Source organism: Danio rerio, chromosome 8 (genome assembly GCF_049306965.1).
Source record: "Danio rerio strain Tuebingen ecotype United States chromosome 8, GRCz12tu, whole genome shotgun sequence".
NCBI classification, from domain to species: Eukaryota; Metazoa; Chordata; class Actinopteri; order Cypriniformes; family Danionidae; genus Danio; species Danio rerio.
This window is the reverse complement of record NC_133183.1, coordinates 6250001-6272488: the sequence shown is the minus strand read 5'-3', so window position 1 is coordinate 6272488 and position 22488 is coordinate 6250001. Positions and strand designations below refer to the sequence as shown.

Genomic DNA, 22488 nt, shown 5'->3' with positions numbered 1-22488 from the left:
TCAAGTCGCCATTCTATTGGTTATTTCTGCAAAGGCTGTTCCCTAAGTATACAACAAGAAAATTTGGCGCCAGAGACGAAACACGGAAACCCCGAGTTCAAAACAACAAGGACGGTGTTTTAAAACGCGAACATTCGCAGAAGTGAAAGTTTTATATATTTAAACTCGATAATCTTACAATTAAACATGTTTGTGACCGATATTCGAAAGGAGTTTTATGATGTTGTCGTTAATCAGGTACGTGATAATAGCTGTGTTTGCGTGAGTTCGGTTAACGTAATTCGTAACGTAAGTAACGTTAATTGGAATGGCATTTAAACTATTACATGTTGATTATTTAATGTTGTCTGAAATATACTCTTTATTTGGGTTATGCTATATGTTACTCATGTATTTTAACTGTTTAGTTTAAGTCACTTTATTATTGGTGACGTTTGTAATACACACTCGCAGTTAACGTTAGTCATAGTCTATGATTATTGGGATAAGTTAACGTTACAGTTGGTTTTATATTTGCACATTCGGACTTTCTCTTTAGTATTTTATTTTCAGAAAAGTATTCTAAATAGTTAAGTCATATTAGCAGAAAGTACATTGTTCGCAATCCGTTAAATAGTGCTAAGGTTGTTTTGAAGTCATAGTTGTATGCTATTTCTGACCGAATATTCAGAAATAATAAGTAAATTGGTAAACAATATATGAACTGTCACAAATCTCAAGAATAGTAATTTGTAGAAAATGTAATTAAAAAAAAAAATTTTTATTAACAAGAACCAGCATGTAGTTTTCTTATGCAACAAAATCACTTTACATTTCTTAACAATAATGGAATAAATGAGGGGAAAAAGAAATTAAAGAAAAAAGAAACGCAGAGAAAAGGGTTCATAATTATCAAATTACATACAAATATATGACATACATTTTCCAAATTTTAGTTATTAACAGGAGTTATTAAATTCACTTTTACTAGAGGAAATGTATATATAAGAACCTTTTTATGCAAAAATGTTAAAATAGGAGCATATATTAGTTGTTTTAATTGCTTTTTTATTTTTAGACTTCGAAATCACATTTATATACATTTGAATCTCTTTTGCTAGCACTATAAAGAGAGGTTTGCTTTTGGCAAACTTGGATTTATGTATGAGAAATGTACATAATTATAAAATAAAGTTTATAATAAAACCAGCATCTTTTAAAGACCGATCCTTAACATAATAACCCAAAATCATGTTTATAAGATGAGGAAAATGATTTTAAAATATTATGAGCAATAAAAGCTTTCATGTTAATCTAAAAATGTTGAGTATATTGGCTAGACCAGAATAAATATCAAATTGTTTCATTAAAGCTTTCACAAAAACAGCAATCTAACTCAATATCAATTTTACATTTTTATAGAAATAGTTTTTTAGGATAAACTCTGAATTAAAATTATATTTCTTTAGCCTTATTTGTAATAAAAAAATTGAGGTAATGACCATACTTGAGTCCATTTTCCATTAGGAATATTTAAAATTACAACGGATGATCAGAAGTAATCATCTGCAATCTGACCAAAAAAACAACTAAAAATTGTGTGTATAAAGACCACATCAATATAAAATATTTAGAATGTAAATCAAGTAGTTTTTATGGTACATTATTGCATTATATACACTATCCACTCGTTAAGTCATAACTAGGGAAGAATCTGCAGACATTTTTTGCCATTTCTGTGGAGAATTTAAAAAAAAAAAGCAGAATTATTTTGGAAGTGTTGTAACTAAAAACTTAATATGTAAAAGGAAATAATTCCTTTTTCTTAGCTTTTATTTAATGTTTTTAATGTAAATCCATCTTGATCCACTTCATTTGGTAAACAAAGCAAGTCTATCATATAATACATCTACTAAAAGAAAGAAAATATTACTTTACAAAACTGTATTGTAAATAAATCATATAAACATTTTCATATTAGTCAATAATATTACCGAATTTAATATAATTTCTGCGAGCACAGATTCCATGTGGGCCTTGAAATGCTGTCTTCTGGTTATTATTCAGGCACTGTTTCCAAATAATTAAGAAAATACTAGTTTGACCACTTTGTAATCACATCACACATTGAAGTGAATTTTATATAAAATCATGATGTACACGACAGTCTCTGGACTTGCTGCGTCACAGACACCAACATTTGAACAATTTAGTCACAAGTTGTCACTTAACGAATGTGTGAACATAAAACCAACTTTACTTCAATTTCATAATCTACTTTGTCTCAAACTTGTATATTTTCTGTGTTTGTTTTATATCTTTAGAGAGTGGCTTTGCTGGTGTCTTCTGATATTGATGCCTTGTGTGCCTGTAAAGTCCTGCAGGTTAGTTGCATCATACATATCATTTGTCAATAACAGTGACGATGAGTGCTACAACATAAGATAATATGCACAAAACACCACCAACAACCTTTGTTTTTGGAAAAAAATGGTAATATTTAGGGTAGATACTTGTGTTTATGTGGTACAAAGATTTTGTATTCTCTAGTCTAAAATTCAAATGTAGTGTTAGTGTATTAGTTCATGGAAGAAAACTGCATCAGTATGTTTATAGTTGTAAAAGCTGAGGAATCTCAAGAACAGTGATTGTAGATTATTTTAAATGACAAAGGATGATAATAAATAATCATCTACAATTTGAAATACTGCTAGAAATATTTGTTCATAAAGACCTGATTAATATAAAATGCAAATTACTAATTTAATGTCTAATGTAGTTTTTGTTACATTATATAATTTTTCATACTTATTATAGTTTTGCTCTGCTAATTAATTTTTTTCAAATATATTAAATCAAATTAAAACTTATTTTATTTAAACAATTCTTCTGTAAATATTAAGAACACATTTTACTCCTAAATGTAAATTTTTACACTGCTTTTCTTTAAATTGTCTAGAATACAGTGCGCAATGAACAGAATTTAAATTAAATACAAACAAGCGTTTCCAAAAGTGAAGTGAAGTATTTGTTTAAATGAAATATTTCCTCAAACTTTCACTGCATTTTTAGCCCATTTGTTTGTCTGTGTTAATTCTTTCCAGGCTTTATTTCACTGTGACCACGTCCAGTATACACTGGTTCCTGTGACGGGATGGCAGGATTTGGGAACCGCCTTTTTAGAGCACAAAGAACAGGTACCAATTTCTGGTCATTCACAAAAGCTGTCTGCCTCGCTATTTTTAAAGGGACAGTACACCCCAAAAAAAGAAACTTCTGTTATCATTTACTCGCCCTACCCAATTCTTTTTTTTCTGTTGATCACAAAGGAAGATATACTGAAGAAAGCTGAAAAAATAGCTATTGACTTCCATACAAATTTTTTGTTGATGTTGTTCCTACCATGGAAGTCAGTGGCTGTTTTCAGCATTCTTCAACATATAAGTATGAAATTCATTAAAGTTTAGAACCACTTGAGTGTAGATAAGATTTTGTTTTTTGGGTGTCAAATATATAAGCTTATATTTGATGAATAGTCCATTTTTGACTAATCTAGAAGCAAATATTGTTTTCTTGTAGTACAAGTATTTTGTCTTGATAAACTGCGGGGCAAACGTGGACCTGCTGGAGACCCTTCAGCCTGAGGAAGACTCTGTTTTCTTTATCTGTGATACCCACAGACCTGTTGATGTGGTCAACGTCTACAATGACAGTCAGGTACAAATGTTTATCACCTTATTAACTCTGAAGGCCACTTCATGCCATGCACGATAACTAGACTGATAAGGATATAGTTCTAAAAATGACTCACAGTGTTAAAGAATAGCATAGTTTATACCACAATTACAAAGAAAAGAGTATTATTTTGACCATAACTTTTTTAGTGTTTCAGCTAGCAGAATGATTTTGGTGGCAAATTTTATTTTGACACATATTTTGGGAAAATGCTTTGAAAATGTTAAAAAAAAAAATCAATACATTCTGGGCTTTTATTGCCAATTTATGAATGGTGTCACTGATTTGGTGAAAAAACACATAAAATGACTTCTTTTTAAATATAAATGTAATAGTGAACTGAATTTTTTTGTACCTTTTATCACAGTCTTGAATCTGTGAAAGATTAGTTGCTTTTGATTCATTGTTAGTGTTTGTGCAGCATAAGGTTTAATTTTTTTCTCTCCCTAATTTTCTGTTTGTTGCCGTTTTTGCTCCATTGACTTCCATTATAGACACATTTTTTTGATTACAAAACCATGACATCATATAATCATGCATTCTTGATTGTTGGTGGTTTTCCTTGTTGGGAAGAGGTCAAGTTGTCATTTTTACTGTTGATTATCAGTTTGCACCATTAACCCATCATGTTATGCAGATGACACTCAAATTTACCTGCCTTTAAAACCGAGTTTAAGTGGATTGGAGACTCTTATGTCTTGCCTGTCGGACGTGAAAGCCTGGTTATCTTTGAACTTTCTAGATTTTAATGAGAGCAAAACTGAAACAGTTGTGTTTGGCTCGTCAAATTATTCTAGGATATCACCAGCTGATCTTGGTGAATTAGGGTTGTCTGTGAAGCCTTGTGTAAAAAATCTGGGTGTTGATGATGGCTTAAGATTTGATAAATAGATTAACGCGGTGGCTTTTTTCAGCTTCGACTTTTAAAAACAGTCAAACCTCATGGCCCATGGCCAGCGTGTGAGATGCTCGGGACAGTAGACAGGATCGTTACTGGCCCGATTGGCCAACTGATGCGCTGTCACTAAAGTTTAATTGGCCTGTAACTATTTGTCAATTGCGTACAGTCAGAATCAAGAAGCCGTTTGTGTTGTCAAGCCTTCAAATGCTACCCTCTCGGTTCCTCTTATCTGATTGGATGTTGTGAGCATGTTATTTTTTTTTTTTGTAACAACCAGTACAGCGAAGAGACAGCAACATGGCGGCAACATCAAGAGATGATGCTAAAGGAAAACATTTGTTTCTACCGTCTTGGAAGCAGACATTTACTAGAGTATACCACGATCAAAAAAATGAAGTGATGTTTGACTTGTCAGTTTGGCAGGTCAGCCATCTTTTGTTTTGCAATAAAAAAGCTTGCACATTTTGCTAATTTTGTTTGCATAAAACTTTGAATTTTGCTCATTATACATTTATTAACATTTTTTCTTATAATTAAATTCTAGATTTACAAACATTTTGACACTTTTTTCAAATCTGTGACTAAGAAATAGCTATTAACATTTTTTGTGGTAGGGCCAGTGAAAATATTGGCAGGGCAAGTAAAAATCTGAACCACTGGTCCGATCAGGCCAGTAGAAAAAATCCTTAGCGTTGAACCCTGAACCTATTTTATCTAGAAAAAAATTAGAAAAAATAATTCATGCTTTAATTACTTCGAGATTGGACTTCTGTAATGCGCTATATTTTGGGATCAGTCAGACAACTCTATCCCGCCTACAGTTAGTTCAAAATGCTGCTGCAAGGCTTTTAACCAGCACCAAAAAATATGACCACATCACACCAGTTCTGCGCTCTCTGCACTGGTTGCCTGTGCACTATCGTGTCACTTTTAAAATTCTTCTCCTGGTTTTTAAATCTCTAAACGGCCTAGCTCCTTCCTATCTGTCAGACCTGTTGACTGAACATCAGCCTGGTCGGTCTCTTCGGTCATCTAACCAGAGACTATTATACATTCCAAAGTCGAGGCTGAAATGCAGGGGTGACGGGGCTTTCGCAGTAGCTGGTCCTACTTTGTGGAATGCTCTGCCCCTCTGTATTAGGTCTATATCATCTCTGTCTGTTTTTAAATCTTGGTTGTAAACTTACCTTTTTGATTTGGCATTTTATCAGTAAGAATTGTTCGTTTTTAGCTATAAGAATTATCAGTGAGATTTGTTTGTTTTTTGCTATAATAACTATTAGTGAGAATTGTTTGTTCTAGCTATAATTTTATGTTTGTTCTTCATGGTTTGTATTGTTCAGCACATTAAAAAATCATATATAACTTTAAATAATTTGTTGTGTGAATTCTGTCTATTTTTATTTTATACATTTTTCTAAGAAACTTTTTTAGTGTAATACGAATTAGTTTTTTTATCATGTAATATTTTAATGTATATCCATTTGGCCACGAAATAGCCATAAGTTGCTGATGTGGCAATAAATATGTAATAAATAAATAAATGTTTTGTACATTGGTCAACCTTTGGTTGTGTAAAATAGTGCTATATAAATAAAACTGACATTGACAACCCTTTAGATAGGCCTATTCAAAAGCTTAGCTTCTGGATTTTCTATGGAGTATAACAGTAAATTAAAGTGTGTGTATGTGTGTGACAGTGAGCACTTACCTTGATGCGTCTGAGAAAATCAAAATATGCACTTAAGCTCTCAGAACCACATGGAGTAAACAAAAACAAAGACTGTGCATTTCAAATTGGTTTTACTATGGGAAATAACGTTTAAAAAATACACCGAAATCATGCTGGCAAATTGATGTACAAGAATAATAGTAGCACAGGAATCCAGTGCTTGTTTCAGTGCTGGGGAACTGACTATGATTGCTAAACTGACTGTTTGATAAGATTGGTTACACGTCGTCACCAGCTCAATAGTATGTTCAGATGCGCTAGTAGCACACTGAGGAAATGTTCTTGTTACAAGGGATAATGCAGTATTAAAAGCATAATCTAAAAAAACAGATCATTATCGTTTACCTGTGTGGACACAAAAATATTAATTGTTGTAATTATATTTATCGTTATCGTGGTTGGTGTAAACGGGCCTTAAGGTGTCTTGTTATGCATATGCTGTTAATACGTTTTTTTTTTCTTGACCTCCAATAGATTAAACTCCTCATCAAACAAGATGATGACCTTGGCGTTCCGTCCTATGATGACATCTTTCGTGATGATGAGGAGGACGAAGAAGCAGATGGTGATGACTCTGGAAATGAAAGCGATGGAAGTGCAGAGCCTTCTGGGAAACGGAGGCGCTTTGATGAGGCACATTATTATAACTTCTACTCACATTACGAGCTAAATTCTTTCCATTCAGATTTTCTAATGAATGCATTTACTCTTCAGGATGCGTTGGAGAGAAGAATAGAACGACAGCGGGCCAGACGGGAATGGGAAGCTCGAAGGTCATTGGTTATATACGTAACCATCAGTACAATTTAGTGACTTGTGATGACATTTTTGTTTATGCTGAAGTGTGTGTGTGTTTATGTTTGCAGGAGAGAGATTCTCTTTGACTATGAGCAGTACGAGTTTCATGGAACATCAGTGAGTAATAATTGATCTTTTATAAATATTTCTGATCTTATGCAGAACATGGGTTTGTAAAATTCATAAACCATGTCATTTGGTGACTATTTACAACTGGTATCCAGTAGCTAATAGCTAGCTAGGGCCAGACAGAATCTGCGGACATTTTTGCTCTTTCTGCACAGAATTTTGTAAAAAATCTGCAAATTTATGCTGAATGACTTTGGGAGTATCATAACTAAAAACTTATATATAACTTCTATAAAATATATGAAAAAAAAACCTATTATGAATACACATTAAATAATACTAAATATTTAATGTGAAAAATATAAACTGCATATAATTCTGTTTGAGATTTTAGGTTGTATTTTAGGACATTTTAAAGACCAGATTTGATCAAATGATTTTTACCATTTGACGTATTGGACATACGAGAAAAACCCGTGTTTTTTTTCCCTCAAAGGTGAAGACTCAGTGTTTGTGCTGCACAATTGTTCTCATCATAAAACACATTTTACTGGACTCTCCTGCTTTTAATGATTTCAGACTACTTTTTATGAAATGAAGGACATTTTTAGTAAAATGACACCAGGAAAGATTTTCTAATATTCTAATCGTATATTAGCACTAAAAATCGTTTTTAATTTATTTAATTTATTTGGTTATTTGATTTTTAATAGTATATTTATTATTTAAATATTCTTGCCTTGAAAATAGCCTTGGTTGCCCGAGATGGCAATAAATAAATAAATAAATAAAAAATTTATTTAATGTTTACAATGCAAAACTAATTAGATCCACTTATTTGGTGAACAAAGCAAGTCTCTCATATAATACATCTACTAAAAGACAAAAAATATGACTTTACAAACTGTATTGTAAATAAATCATATAAGCATTTGAAACTATCAAACCTCTTCAGCTGCTTCAGAACGCAGCAGCACGAGTGGTCTTTAATGAACCTAAAAGAGCACATGTCACTCTGCTGCTCATCCGTTTGCACTGGCTGCCAGTTGCTGCTCGCATCAAATTCAAAGCTCTGATGTTTGCCTACAAAGCGACTTCTGGCTTTGCTCCTTCTTATCTGCTCTCACTTCTGCAGATTTATGTGCCCTTTAGAAACTTGCGTTCTGTGAATGAACATCGCCTCGTGGTTCCGTCCCTAAAAGGGAAGAAATCACTTTCCCGAACTCTCGCACTCAATCTGCCCAGTTGGTGGAATGAACTCACTAACTGCATCAGAACGGCAGATTCACTCGCTGTCTTCAAGAAACAATTAAAAACTCAACTATTTAGTCTCCACTTCCCTTCCACTTCCCTTCCTAATCTGCAATTGCCTCTCTGGCTATACCACTAACTGTACTCAAAAAAAAAATTACTAATGCTTTGCTTCTTAAACTTTACACACCTAAAGCTTGCCTACAGCACTTATTCATTGTTGCTCTTAAAGTTGTGTAAATTGCTTCCTTGTCCTCAATTGTAAGTCGCTTTGGACAAAAGCATCTGCTAAATGTAAATGTTAACTTTTTCATATTAGTCAATAATATTATTGAAACTTAATTGAAAAACTGAACCAATACAAATGTACACACATTGACACAAGTAATGACTCAGCGATGGGCAAAAAATCTGCAGGTTTTTATGCACACAGATTTCTTGTGGGCCTACTTATGGCTCATGCTCGCATTATTGTGTGTAAATAACATGCAAGAGACTGAACGAGATTCGGTAACGCAATGTACACACAAATAAAAAATCAATGCAAATTATTTCCCTTGCTTTGATTAGAAAGAAAATAGACGTCAGAAATAACTTTGCAGAGATATGATGATACTGAACATACTAATGTGACTTCATTAGATGTATTTAAATATGTTTTAATGGTTACTTAGTAAAGTTGAGGGATATAGCAAAACAATGACAGTATATCAGTATTTATTAAGTCTTTTACAATCTTCAAATTTCTGTGCTTATGTTTAATTTTTCGTCCTTTTATTTTAAGCTAAATGCTTAACAAATGTGTTTTTAAATGGCAATAGTTTGTTGTCATTTGACAGGGCTTGAATTTTAGGTTAGAAAGGCAGAAATCATGTTTTGGCTTAAGGTAAATTTTAAAGAGACTGTGCACCCAAATATGTAAATTTTATAGCATTTTACTCTCCATTCATTTGATTTAAAGCTGTTTTAATTACTTTAATTCTAAACATACTTTGAAAATGCAGGAGGCCAGGTTTGAGCTAATTAAAGGGTTTGTAAAAAGTATAAGTTATTTGTGCTGTTTAATTTAAAGAAATTAAACTGCACAATCCGCAAGTTTCAGGGCAGTTGCAATCAATGAATCCTGCACATTTATGCCAAGCAATTCTTTATAATGTCGTTTTGATAATTGGTGAATATTAATGTTTACTTTTTGCCATTTTAGTTTGTACTATGTCAAGTAAAACAATTCAAACTTGCAAATACCCAGGTTCGCAGTCTGTTCAAGTAAAATAATTTGATATGCATGCATGATTTATTTTAGATTGCACATGTTTGTTCTTTATGAAAATACAGGGTGTGCAATTTGTATGGATACACCTTAATAAAATGGGAATGGTTTGTGACATTAACGTCCTGTTTGTGGCACATTAGTGCAGCACCTAAAACTACGGATACTGAAAGCCTGTGCTGGCATTTCTCCTGCTGTGTTGTTATCAGTGTGGGAAGAGTGGGAGAAGAGGGTTGCATTGACAATCCAACACAATGGACAGCACATTGAACAAGTTTTATAAGTGGTCAGAAACTAGTAAATAACTAATGAAAGAATAAAGTGACGTTAAAACCAATTTCTTGTGAAATTCCCAATAAGTTTGATGTGTCATGACCCTCTTTCTATTGAAAAAACAAAAGTGTGATCCAAGATGGCCGACTTCAAAAAGGCCACCATGATCACCACCCATCTTGAAAAGTTTGCCCCCTAACATATACTAATGTGCCACAAAACAGGACGTTAATATCACCAACCATTCCCATTTTATTAAGGTGTATCCATATAAATGGCCCACCCTGTATATTGTGAAAGTGTCAAATCTTACAATTTGACTTATATCCTGGACATGCTAATCTAATATATGTAAATATTTAATTAATTCAACCTGTACATTATCACAGTGTTTCTCAACTGGTGGGTCACGACCCAAAAGTGGGTCACGGGAACATTTTCAGTGGGTCGCGGAGTGTGTGATAAAAAAACATCAAAAGTTTAATTTTTAACTTATTTTGACTTTTATTTTGAAATGCATGCACGACAACCGTACCGTTTGACATGTGAAATTTCATTTAAATATAGCAACAAATATGTCAGAGTGCAAGTACGAACCTGAATATGTAAGGTATGGATTTACATATATTGACGATAAAAAAGTTATAGGTCATTATAGTTATGACAATAAAAGTCATAAGTAGCGAGGTGCTCTCCTCTCACAAGAGAGCATGAAACCTTCTAAATTAAAATGACATTTAGAAACCAGACAACATGTTTTATTACCAGTTCAGTTTAGTTCATGCTAACTGAACCTTTCTTTACCCTAACCACTGCTTACAGTATTTGTCGTTTTTAATTTGTAATATTTCCATATTTTGACACATTTTGTTAAATGACAGCAATAAAATATAGTTTATTTGTAAGTCTTGGTGATTTTCTTATGATTTATCTCTCACTACTTGTGTATGGTAACAAATAAATACAGACTAATTATAATTCCTAAAATTGTATTATAATTTCTAAAAATTTGGGTCGCGGCTTGATGACTATGTAAAAATGTGGGTCCTATGGTCAAACCAGTTGAGAACCCCTGCATTATCACACGTCATAAAAAGAAATAATAAATCATTTAGCAGAATTAGCACTTCTGCTTTGTGTAGATGCAGGACTTTTCAATTAAACCTGTTTGTTCTGATATCTACAGGCAGCGTTGGTGATGTTTGAACTGGCCTGGGTCATGTCTAAAGACACCAAAGACATGCTGTGGTGAGCTGCTTATTTTACATTACCTTTATCAAGTTGATGTATTGCCATATAGATGTGATTTCTAAACTGAAATCTGATGTTTGGCAGGTGGAGTATCATTGGACTGACAGATCAATGGGTGCATGATAAAATCCCACAGTAAGAATCTCACTCTTTACTGCCAACAGCGAAATTTTTTTGACTTTTGAAACAGTATGTTTTATAGTAATGTGTTTTTTTCTTATACAGCATGAAATATGTGACAGACATTGCGACTCTACAGCGCCATGTGTCCCGACACAACCATAAAAATGAAGATGAGGAGAATTCACTGTCCATCGACTGCATGAGGATCAATTTCGAATACGAGTATCCTACCCTGCATGATATTTAAATTAAGTTTGTGCTGCAAAATGATGTTAAAAGTAGAGCCGTGGTGAGAAATTGATTGTGTATTGATTCAGATATTCTTCAAAATGCATTGCTGTTTTTTTTTTTTTTTTAAATCATTTGACCCTTCGCTAAGTCATGCCCAAAAACCGCCACCCACCAATCGTGGCTAAGCAACTGTAGCTTCTCGCAGGGGCTCTGTCAAGCTTTCGAGCGAGTGCATATGGATTGTGCAAATCTGATTCCCGGTATCCTTAAAGTTTGGACGGGATGGTGGAATTTTTTTTTCCTTTTCAAAACCAAAAACCCAAGAGGAGAAATGCCAGCGTGGCTCAAGCTGTGTGAGGGGCGCTAAAGGAGCGGAGGATATTCCTGACACATTCAGTGATAGAGTGAGGGCAGTAACTCACACCTCTTACCTTTAAACAGTTCTAAAATGTGTTTCCTACAAAAACACAAAGCTGGTTATGTTTCATAGCTGTCATATTCCTTTTTTTCGCTTAATATTGAGCAATGCTCCATTTAAGCCTTCACCATAACAGTAGTAACGTTAGTCATACTAATAGCTAATAGGTCATGATGACGTGAGTTATTGATCTGGAAAATATGAATCTGTGAATCTGTTGCTAACTTTACTGAACTTCATATTTCCATCTATATCAAGCTACGAATATTTAAAATTACAAATCAACAGAACAAAACCTTGATATGATCACAAACTGAGCAGCTGCGATCACTATACTTTACCAGCAGCTTCAGTCATTTATAAAGAGCACACAAACATACAGACAGTAATAGGTAACTTACTGTGCATGGTTATGGGTCAATGATGCTAATATTCGGCCCAAATCCATCAGTTTTCCTTTCTGGCAGCTCTTTCTATGAATGAACTAGCACTGTCATGCGTGTTTCCTCGTCGGTTAGTAACGCTATGTTTATATTATTAGATTATTTTTAAATTTCACCTATCCTGCTGTGCATGAACTAAGCTGTTGATTGATCAGCGTATGAAGCGGCTAGGCTAAGCTAGCTTCAATTTTGATTGATTTATTCTCTTATCGGTTGCCTATTATGTGGTGAATATACCCCTGTAATGCAGGGGTAGTCCTTTTTAAGTCCTTTTTTGTCTGGCTTTCTCGGATATCTCACCTGTTCACCAAAAATGACATTATATCCCTGGCAATGTCTGACACACACATTGAAAAACCATGCCAGGCACGAAAGTTTGACAGGCGTAGCAACAGTAACTAAGGAGGGCGGGGCTTAGCGAAGGGTCCATTCTGAGCTTGGAGTTTAACAGCAGATGGTGCTGCAGTATGCTGGTTTTTAACCATATGCTCAAAAAAAAAACCTTCATAAACTCTCCTACCTTTGGGACCAGATTGTTTTACCCACTGTATAATCGGTCACTCCAGGATGAAGTTTTTAATATTTGGATAAGATCCTCCCACATGCACTATTTATAAAAGCAGTTTAACGTTCAAGCATGTTTTATTAGATAGTGTCGGCTTTAATTTTGTAAGGAATTTATTTTATTCAGTTTATACTCGAGTCTTGCGCTCTTACGCCGGCTGCCTGCGTATTTTAGAATTGAGTTTAAAATGTAACTTTGCTTTTAAATCTCTGAACGGTACGACTCCTGGTACCTCTGTCAGCTACTGACTTCAGCTTACCAGATCCCTTCAGTCTTCCAGTCAGATGTGCTGTGTATCCCCAAATCAAAACTTAAATGTAGGGGAGATTGTGCTTTCTGTATTGCAGCACCCAGGCTTTAGGACGCCTTACCGCCATCAATGAGACAAGCAACTTATTGCTGTTAGGAGGTGTGATTGTTATTCTTATTCTCACCTCCCATTGTCTGTCTCCTTTCTGTTTATTGGTTGGAAAGTTAAAATTGTGCTAAATAAATTAAAATTATCAATGCCATTTTGATCAGATTTTAACGCTTTTAATCCCAAAACAGTGTTTTTAGCTAAAATAAATGATAAAAATTCTAAATAAATTGCAAAACGCAGTGTATTTGGAGTATAATTTTTTTATAGAAACTGGAAACCAGCCTGGTGTTAAACACACACAAACAAATAATTAACAATTATTTTAGGTTCAAGTGTTAGTGTTATGTTCCGTCTTTCCGATGAGATGTTAAACTAAGGTTCTGACTCCCTGTGGTCATCCCATGGCAATTCTCATAAAGAGTAGGGGTTTGACCCCGGTGTCCTGGCCAAAAGTCCCTCAATCGGCACTTACCTAATCATGGCCTCCCAATCATCCTCATTCACCGAATTGGCTCTATCACTGTCTCTTCACTCCACCAATAACTGGTGTGTGGTAAGCGCAGTGGTGCTGTTGTCCTGTGGCTGCCGTTGCATCATCCAAGTGGATCATGCACACTGGTAGGGGTGTGGAGAACCCCCCCCCCATGATTAGGAAGCTCTTTGGATGTATGGCCATACACAATAAATGCGCTATATAAATACACATTACAAGTGGTATTTGTAAGGAATTAGATGCAAGCAGAGTATGGCTATTTGGTTTCATGTTATGAAAAGTGCAGAATTGACTTTCTCGAACAATTTTTCATCAAAGTGAGCTTACTGCACTGTAACTTTTTTTTTTCAAAGCTAAATCAGGATGTCTGCATGGTCTTAAAGTCTAAAAATGTCTTCAATTTCAAAAACTATATTAAAGGCCTTAAAGTCTTTAATTCACTGAAATACGCCGTTATATGTCTTAAATACTTTTAAACAAGTCCTAATTTTCCTTTGTCCACATAAAGCTACCCAATCCGTACAACTAACAAATCCATGTAAACAAAAAAAGTTTAAAGTCAAATTTATTAACTATTTAGAATATGATTTAATTTTATTCTTAACATCCTTACAAAAGTGTTTGTTTAAAAGATCTCCATGTATTTATCTTTAAAAGTTTTTAAGTTATAAGTTTATTATAGCTTTTTAGAAAAGGTATGTGTTATGCTAATAAAAATATATATAATATATAAATAGCAAGAGCTTGCTTGTTTTGATGCATTATTTAAAATATATGGCTGAGAAATAACTAAATTTCAATTTTAATGGGGCAAGTAAAAAAAAAAATACTGGCCATTACAAAAATCCATATCCAATCCATAGCATTTTGTAAATACATTTGACATGATGAAGCCTGCAGAAACCTTGTTCATTGTTTCAGAAGCTCATGTGTGTGCTTGATTTGCATATGCTGGACATAAATGCATCTCATTTTGTGTAAAAAATGTCTAAGTCTTTGCATTAGCATGTCTAAGTCTTTGCATCATGCTTTTACATAAGGAGTTTTAGGCAAAGAGATGATGCTGTAATCATAAGTGGCGTGTGATTTGTGAACATGCATGCGTGTTTAACCCTTGACCGTGATTGTCAGTCTGAGGTTGGTGTTGTATCAGCACTGGTCTCTGTACGAGAGCATCTGTAACTCCTGCTACACCTCCTGTAGCTTTAAACTGTGGTCAATCAATGGACAGAAGAAACTTCAAGAATTCCTGGCAGACATGGGGTGAGTGGACCGGTCTTAGACCCTCTATTTGCCTGGTATTTAAATTAATCTTTTGTGACGACTTGTGTTAGGATTTCATCGAGACCCTCCTCTCTTACTTTGAATGAAATGTGGATGTCAGCTGCGATTTCTGAATAAATAATACATGTGGCAGCATCTATTTCATCATTAGGTGTTTTTTTTGTTAAACGTTTTTTACAAAGCTGTTTAGATGCATTAACTACGAAAGGAATTGATTACCTTTGGAAGTGATAAAAAAATGTCACCACTTTTTTGTCATTTACCATATGTGATAGGTAGGGCCAGATGGAATCTGCAGACGTTTTTTGCTATTTCTGCTGAGAATTTTAGTAAAATCTGCAGATTTCTGCAGAATTATTTTGGTATTAGAACTAAAACCTTAATATGTGAAAAAAAATTGCTTTTTAACTTTTATTTAATGTTTAAAATGCAAATCCAATTAGATTCACTTTATTTGGTAAACAAAGCAAGTCTCTCATGTAATATATCTACTGAAAGACAGAAAACATTACTGTACAAACTGCATTGTACATAAATCAGATGAACATTTACATATTAGACAATAATATTACTATAATTAATTGAATAACTGAATATATATAGATTTACACAAATTTGCTCAAGTAAATAAACAGAATTAATGATGGGCTAAAAATCCGCAGAAAATCTGGCGCGCAGATTCCGTGTGGGCCTGGTGATAGGGCTTGGCCAATAAGCGATATTATGTCAAATGTTAAGATAACAATAAGCTCTGGACTTTCTTACTCTGTATTGATCTAAGAGCCAGTCACACTGCAGAAATATGCAACAATGGGAATCTAGAAGTGTGTTAGAGATGCTCTGAATTTTTGCCCGCCGAAAATTGTCGGACAGCGAAAATAGATTGTTATTTAATGGACCCACTAATTTTTAGCTTCAGTCATTGTTGGGGTACTCTTTTAAATCTTGAAGCAACACAATAATATAACAACTGATATACATATAAAATATATATCGTTATTGTTCAATATGGAAAAGAATTAATGGAGATTGCATTTTTGCCATATTCAGGGGTGATAGCGTTCCGGCACCACGCCGGATTTCCGGCGTACTGTGGCTGCGGGGGGGGAAAAAAATCAGGTTCACGGATATTGATCTGTCATTTCTCTAGATTCACAGAATTCACTCACTGCTGAAAGCGGCGGATTGGTTTTTATTAAGTGCCATTTTGTGTGCTCGTGAATCATCTTTTGAGTGTAGACGCCATGTAAATAAAAGATTAATTGTGTAATTTAGAGAGCTTTATAAATTATAATGGATCTTTGTGAGATCTCTATGAACTAAGATTAGTGACGCTTTTTAGTGATAATAAGAGGAGCGTGCTTTGCACTTTCCAGGCTATAATCCATTCAGAATTTGTATGAAACTTTCGTTTTCGGCACATATACGCGGATATGTTTTGGGAATGACATCTGCATATTTACGCTGGGATTATTCTCGAAATAACGGTGAAGCAATAGACGGGACAAAAATATATTTCCCCCTTCTCCTTAAACAACTTAGTGTTTCAGCTATGAAATAGTTCAGTTTTGTATGTAGCCTAATGGCAAAGTGTTTATATTTAGTTTCGTTTTTTTATTATTTAGAAAAACGCTTATTTAGAAAAACGTTTGGAGCATTTTTTATTCGTTAAAAATACGTTTTTTTAACGAACAGCGCCCAGCGGAAGACCATCATTGTCTGTTTGATCAGTTTGCCTTCTCAGATCATCACGACTTGCCTAAAATAAAAGATATAAAACAGTTCAAGTATAAAACAATGGTAGCTTAAACGTTAAAGAATGTGTGCTATTAGGCGCATAGTTTGCTTATAAAAAGCTTGCAGGACATCGAGGCGCCAGAGCAATCACTTGCATTTTTTCAGTGGGAGCAATTTAAAGTTATCCGTCATTTTTGCTCACAAAGTACGAGTAATACATCAAAAAACATTACAGCGTTTTTATAAAATAAAGAAAACCAAAATTATGCGCTTTCTGTCGTCTGGTTTTTGAACAGGAGCGCTTAACAAACTGAAGCAAAATATAGCCTATATGCCTCACAGACATAATAAATATATTTATAGAAAGCTTTAAATTATTACTTAACGAAATAAAACAAATCGAAAACAAAAAAACTCCTTCATGTAATCCGTAAAGATGAATTTCTTTCTAAAGGCGAGTCCAAGAGGAGATTGCCAGTCAGGATATTTGCGACACTGACTCAGAATAAGTAAATAATAAATTAAAATAATAAATAATAAAATAAAAAAATAAAAAATAAAATAATAAATAAATAATTAAGATATGTCCTTACTCTTTCCTCGACACATTCATTGTTATTTGTTTTTGCCGGTGCTTGGGGCGAGTTTTAGCTTATTGTGTGCGCTTGAACGCGGATTCACAGTAGCAGTTTTAACATGGAGTGACACGACATCTGACGTACAGATGACACTGGCACAGTCCGGTTTTCCACTGTCATGTGTCACTCGCTAGTGGCATGTGTAGTGACCTGTGTCACTCAGAGTGTCGCGCTGCATGTCACTGCAGTGACATCGACACCCGGCGAAGCTTATGACATTAATTAACACGAGCAAAACCATATTTAATCATTACGCGACTTTTAACCTAATTTATCGCGTCGCAAGTTTATTTGCTGAGCTACTCCACGATGTTTTAATTTAAACGCATTTATTTCATGTATTCGTAGTCATACTTCTGTACGTAATATAGTCATTTGACAGTACATGTCAGTCAAATTTATTGTGGCATGCTTATGTATGGGAGGGGTTACACTTATCTGTTGTACTGTATATTATTGCATCCTGGCAGTTCCTTTGTTCCCTACAATATGGACTTCTCTATGTTTTTAATTCATTCATTTATTTTATTATTTTAACTTATTTTAATTTTAAGGTATTTTAAATAATATCCTTTAAAAAGTTATAATAAAATGCATGTTGAAAACTCATAACATATATGCATGTAAGATAACAGGTGTCATTTGCCTAATGATTTTTAAATATTAAAGCAAAGAGACTTATAAGATTAATGTGCTTATAACGTGCTTATACTGACACCTACTGGCACATGTCACAAGATCACTGACACTGGCATGTGTCACTGACATTACTGGCATGTGTCACTGACATTACTGGCATGTGTCACTGACATTACTGGCGTGTGTCACTGACGTTACTGGCATGTGTCTAAAAAGAGCCACTTGACAATAATGATGATCAGGGTTACAGATAGGCTGTTAATATATTTGGGCCCAGGGGGCCACAAGTTATGTGTTAAAAGTGCGTTGCATACATAGTACCCCCACCCCTACTCACCTCAGGGGCAAGGAAAAAAAGTTCAGGCTCAGGAATTTTTTCCACTATCAGCCCTGCATATTGCTTAGCTCTAATTTTTGATCATATTGACAAACATTTTCGTTTTAATTTATGACGTTTTTTTAACGTGGCTTTATTTTTATTTTTTTTCCAAATGTGGTTAGAATGAAAACTACACATTTCATACATGATGCAGGATGTTTATTAATCAGCCTTTAGTGTGTAATTTGTATTAGTTTATTACAAATGTTTTGTTTAAAGCATGCATTGTGATTTTCAAATAAAATCATGTCTTTTGGCAGCTCCTTTACAGGATTAAGAATATAACAACGATGTTTAATATAAATAAATTATTTATAATATTTAATATTAATATTTGGTTCAGTGTTTCATATCAGTTCATTTAATTCATGAAATGAGATTTTATTTATAAAATTAATTTACTTAGTCTTTTTCCTCTTTAGTCTTCCATTAAAGCAGGTGCGGCAGAAGTTTAACTCGATGGATATGACTATTAAGGAGAACCTGCGTGAAGTGATTGAGGAATCGGCTACTAAATTTGGGTGAGAAAGAATAGGATGGAAGGTTGCATTTGCAGTAGTCAGGTAGTATATTTTTGTGTTTATTCATTGACCTTTTGACCGATTGACTATCTCCTTCTCACTGTAGTATGAAAGACATCCGTGTTCAGACGTTCGGTGTGCACTTTGGCTTTAAGAACCGTTTCCTGGCTAGTGATGTAGTTCATGCTGCTGCCGCCCTGTTGGAGAACGTAGAGAAAGATGAAACGCCAACAGACAACTTCATCAAAGCTCTGGACTGTCTGTCTAGGTATGAAGATTTAAAGGAGTCCAATTATGCTTTTAGTCTTTTAATAAAATCAAAAAAGTCAAAGGGAATCTAATTAAGGCCCAATCCCAATTCTATTTTTGTATCCTTACCCCTTCCCCTTGGCCCTTACAACCGAGGGTTAAGGGGAAGAGCTTCAAAATTTACCCCTAAGAATTGGGACATCACTACAGCACCTGTACACGTCATCATATGTCCTCGCGATCTCCAGCTTCTCCTGTGAGATCAGACGATGGCAACTGCTGTAGTGATTCCAGTTGTGTTATTTTTTGGTATTTATCTTCAGGAGATCACTGAAGGCATATATTATGTTATCATAACGATAGTGTGGCAATAAGATCGTAACTTTACTGTGTATTTAAACAGTGGTCATATTCATCAATGTAAACACACCAAAAACAACATTGACATTATAGCAGACACTGTAAAAAGCCCATTGACAGCCACTAGACATTACTGACAGGGTATTTGAGTGTCAGAATGCTGTTGGACTGCTGTACAGGAGTTTTTTAATAGGGATTATAAATCGCGAAATTTAGCGTTTTTCTTTAACTTTTTTTTTTTTTTTTTTAAAGCATCATGGTTAAACACGAATGCGGTTATGAATATATTAAAACGTGTTTGTTTGTCGTAAAAATTCGTAATAATGACAAAAAACACTAATTTGTGGATCTCCTTACTTCCGGGTTCAGCAACACTGCTGCTGTGGCTGGTGCATTGTGGGAAATTTTCTTACCCCTTGGTTTCAAGTGTGGTCCTGAAAAATCTTTGTTCGAAGGGCTATTCACCCCTTCCCCTTAGCCATACGCCTTCAAGCTAAAGAGAATTGAGACACCCCTACCCCTTGGCGTGCACGTGCAAAACGAGGGATAGGGGTAAGGGGAAGGGCTAAGGGGTAGAATTGGGATTGGGCCTAAATGTATCTTAATTTCGGGAACACTTTAGAATAATGGTCCATTAGTTAATGTATTTACTAACATTAAGTTTAAATAATCTTGTAAAGCAATTATTAGTCATAGTTTGATATTTACTAATGCATAATTCAAATCCAAAGTTGTGCTTGTTAACATTTAATATACTGCGTTGACTTGAACTATTGTAATTTACCATTAACAAAGATGAGAAAATACAGTAATAAATGCATTACTAACTGTTTGTTCATGTTAGTAAATATATTAACTAGTGGACCATTATTCTAAAGTGTTGACTTTTTATTTATATAGGGATTTTTACAATGTAGATTGTGTCAAAGCAGCTTAACATAGATGAAGAATAGAGAATAAAATGCCATAGCTTGTCAGATTGTGGGTTATACCAGCAAATCAGGCCGGTAGGAGAGTAGTGGTACAATGCTGATGTAGTTCTGGTTTCTGTCAGGTTTTCTCCATAACTTTTCTTACTTTGATTTGTGTTGTGTGTGTGTCTGCAGGAGTAATCTGGAGCGTCTGCATTTAGGCATTGATCTGGCCAAGAAGAAGCTGAAGGCCATTCAGCAGACGGTGGCGAGCTGCATCTGCACAAACCTCATATTGTCACAGGGGCCTTTTCTCTACTGCCATTTACTGGAGGTACCATCACTTCTAATATCTTTGGTGCTTGTTTATGGAACCAAGCACAATTCCAGTCAGTGCTTGTTTGACTCTGTTGTTGATTTTGTGGGGTTTGCCAGTTTTGCAAGTTTGCAGCTGAGCATCATAGGAGTTTGTAAAATGCAAATGAAAAACAAATGTGTAATTCAAATAAATATATCCAATATTAAATCAAAAATATTGCTTAAACAATGAAATATGACAATTAATAAACTATTTATTCTGGGAGTTAAAATGAAAGACTAAAAATTAGGCATTAAATTATTAATACTACTGCTATAATCAAACACTCATCATCACTCGGATATTACTATAATATTAATATTGTGTTAAAGTTTAGTAAATTGTATAAATAATTAATAATATGCCTAGCTCTATTTTGTTTGTATTATTATTTACATGTTGTTGTTGTTGTTGTTGGGAAAAGGATTTTACTTGGTTATTTCCAGGTTTGAAACAAAGTGTTTTGTGTGTGTTTGCAGGGAACACCAGATGTGAAGCTGTTTTCTAAACCCCTGTCTCTGACTCTGCTCTCCAAATACCTGCTCAAAGCCTTCGTCTGCTCCGTGAGTACATAAGTGGACCAATAATGCTGAATAGGTGATTTATTTGTCTATGGAGTTTCAGCACAGTCACACAAGGATGCCAAGACACAGATTGTTCATCCTAAAGGGCTCTATTTTTGTGCTTTTAGAAGAGGTAAAATAATCTTTTGTGTCTGTGAGGTTTCAGGTCAGAATAGCCATCAGATCATTCATTGTACCCTGTTGAATGTGTACATTTTGGGTCAGAAGGTATTGTAGTTGTTTTTGTGCCTTTAAATGAAAGTGAGCTGGTTCTACTTGGCTACTCTCGGGACAGTTCTTTTTAGAGAAGGCTAACTAGGGTCGAATGACAGGATAAACACAGGAAAAATTACTGAAAGCAACTCCAATGTGATCAAACATAGATCCACAGTCACAAATACCACAGTAAGATCAATGAGCCACACAAAATTTCACCATACGAAAGTGTAAATGACAAAAAAAGGACTGATTAGATTTGATTTGATGCAGTCAACACTTTCATTTCATTATTAATGCAACGTTAGTGCTGGTTAATTTCACTGCTAAATAAATGCAGTCAACACATCGATCACTGCAGGTTCTTGTAAAATTGTAACAATAACATAACAATAAGAGGCTGCACATCTTGTATCGTCACACCATAGACAACAAAGATAGTGGGGCCCTTCTTCATCAATGGAAACCTCAAGGCCACTGGATATTTGAAACTGCTACATGATGATGTGTTCCCTCTTTATGCACTGAAGCTGGCACGTTTTTCCAGCAAGATGGTGCACCACCACATTATGGGTGTCAGGTCCGAGCATTCCTAGATGAACAGTTACCTGAAAAGTGGATTTATTGTCGTGGGTCTCCCCGATCTGACCCACTTAGACTTTAATATTTGGGGTCATTTGAAGGCAGTTGTCTATGGTGTGAAGATACAAGATGTGCTGCACCTGAAACTACAGATACTG

The 22488-nt window shown here is 34.6% G+C and overlaps 1 protein-coding gene across 1 annotated transcript in view; it reads left to right on the top strand.

Moving 5' to 3' along the window:
* Positions 1-91: 91 nt before the first annotated feature.
* cdc45 (CDC45 cell division cycle 45 homolog (S. cerevisiae)) overlaps positions 92-22488 on the top strand; it is a 26685-nt gene continuing 4288 nt past the window's right edge. The window contains 15 exon segments of the mRNA NM_213386.1: positions 92-237; positions 2304-2363; positions 3084-3176; positions 3559-3696; positions 6822-6980; positions 7062-7120; positions 7214-7262; positions 11195-11256; positions 11344-11394; positions 11485-11604; positions 15025-15156; positions 18993-19091; positions 19198-19359; positions 20807-20945; positions 21449-21532. Of these exon segments, the coding sequence (NP_998551.1) occupies positions 187-237; positions 2304-2363; positions 3084-3176; positions 3559-3696; positions 6822-6980; positions 7062-7120; positions 7214-7262; positions 11195-11256; positions 11344-11394; positions 11485-11604; positions 15025-15156; positions 18993-19091; positions 19198-19359; positions 20807-20945; positions 21449-21532 (1458 nt within the window). The 5' untranslated portion in view covers positions 92-186.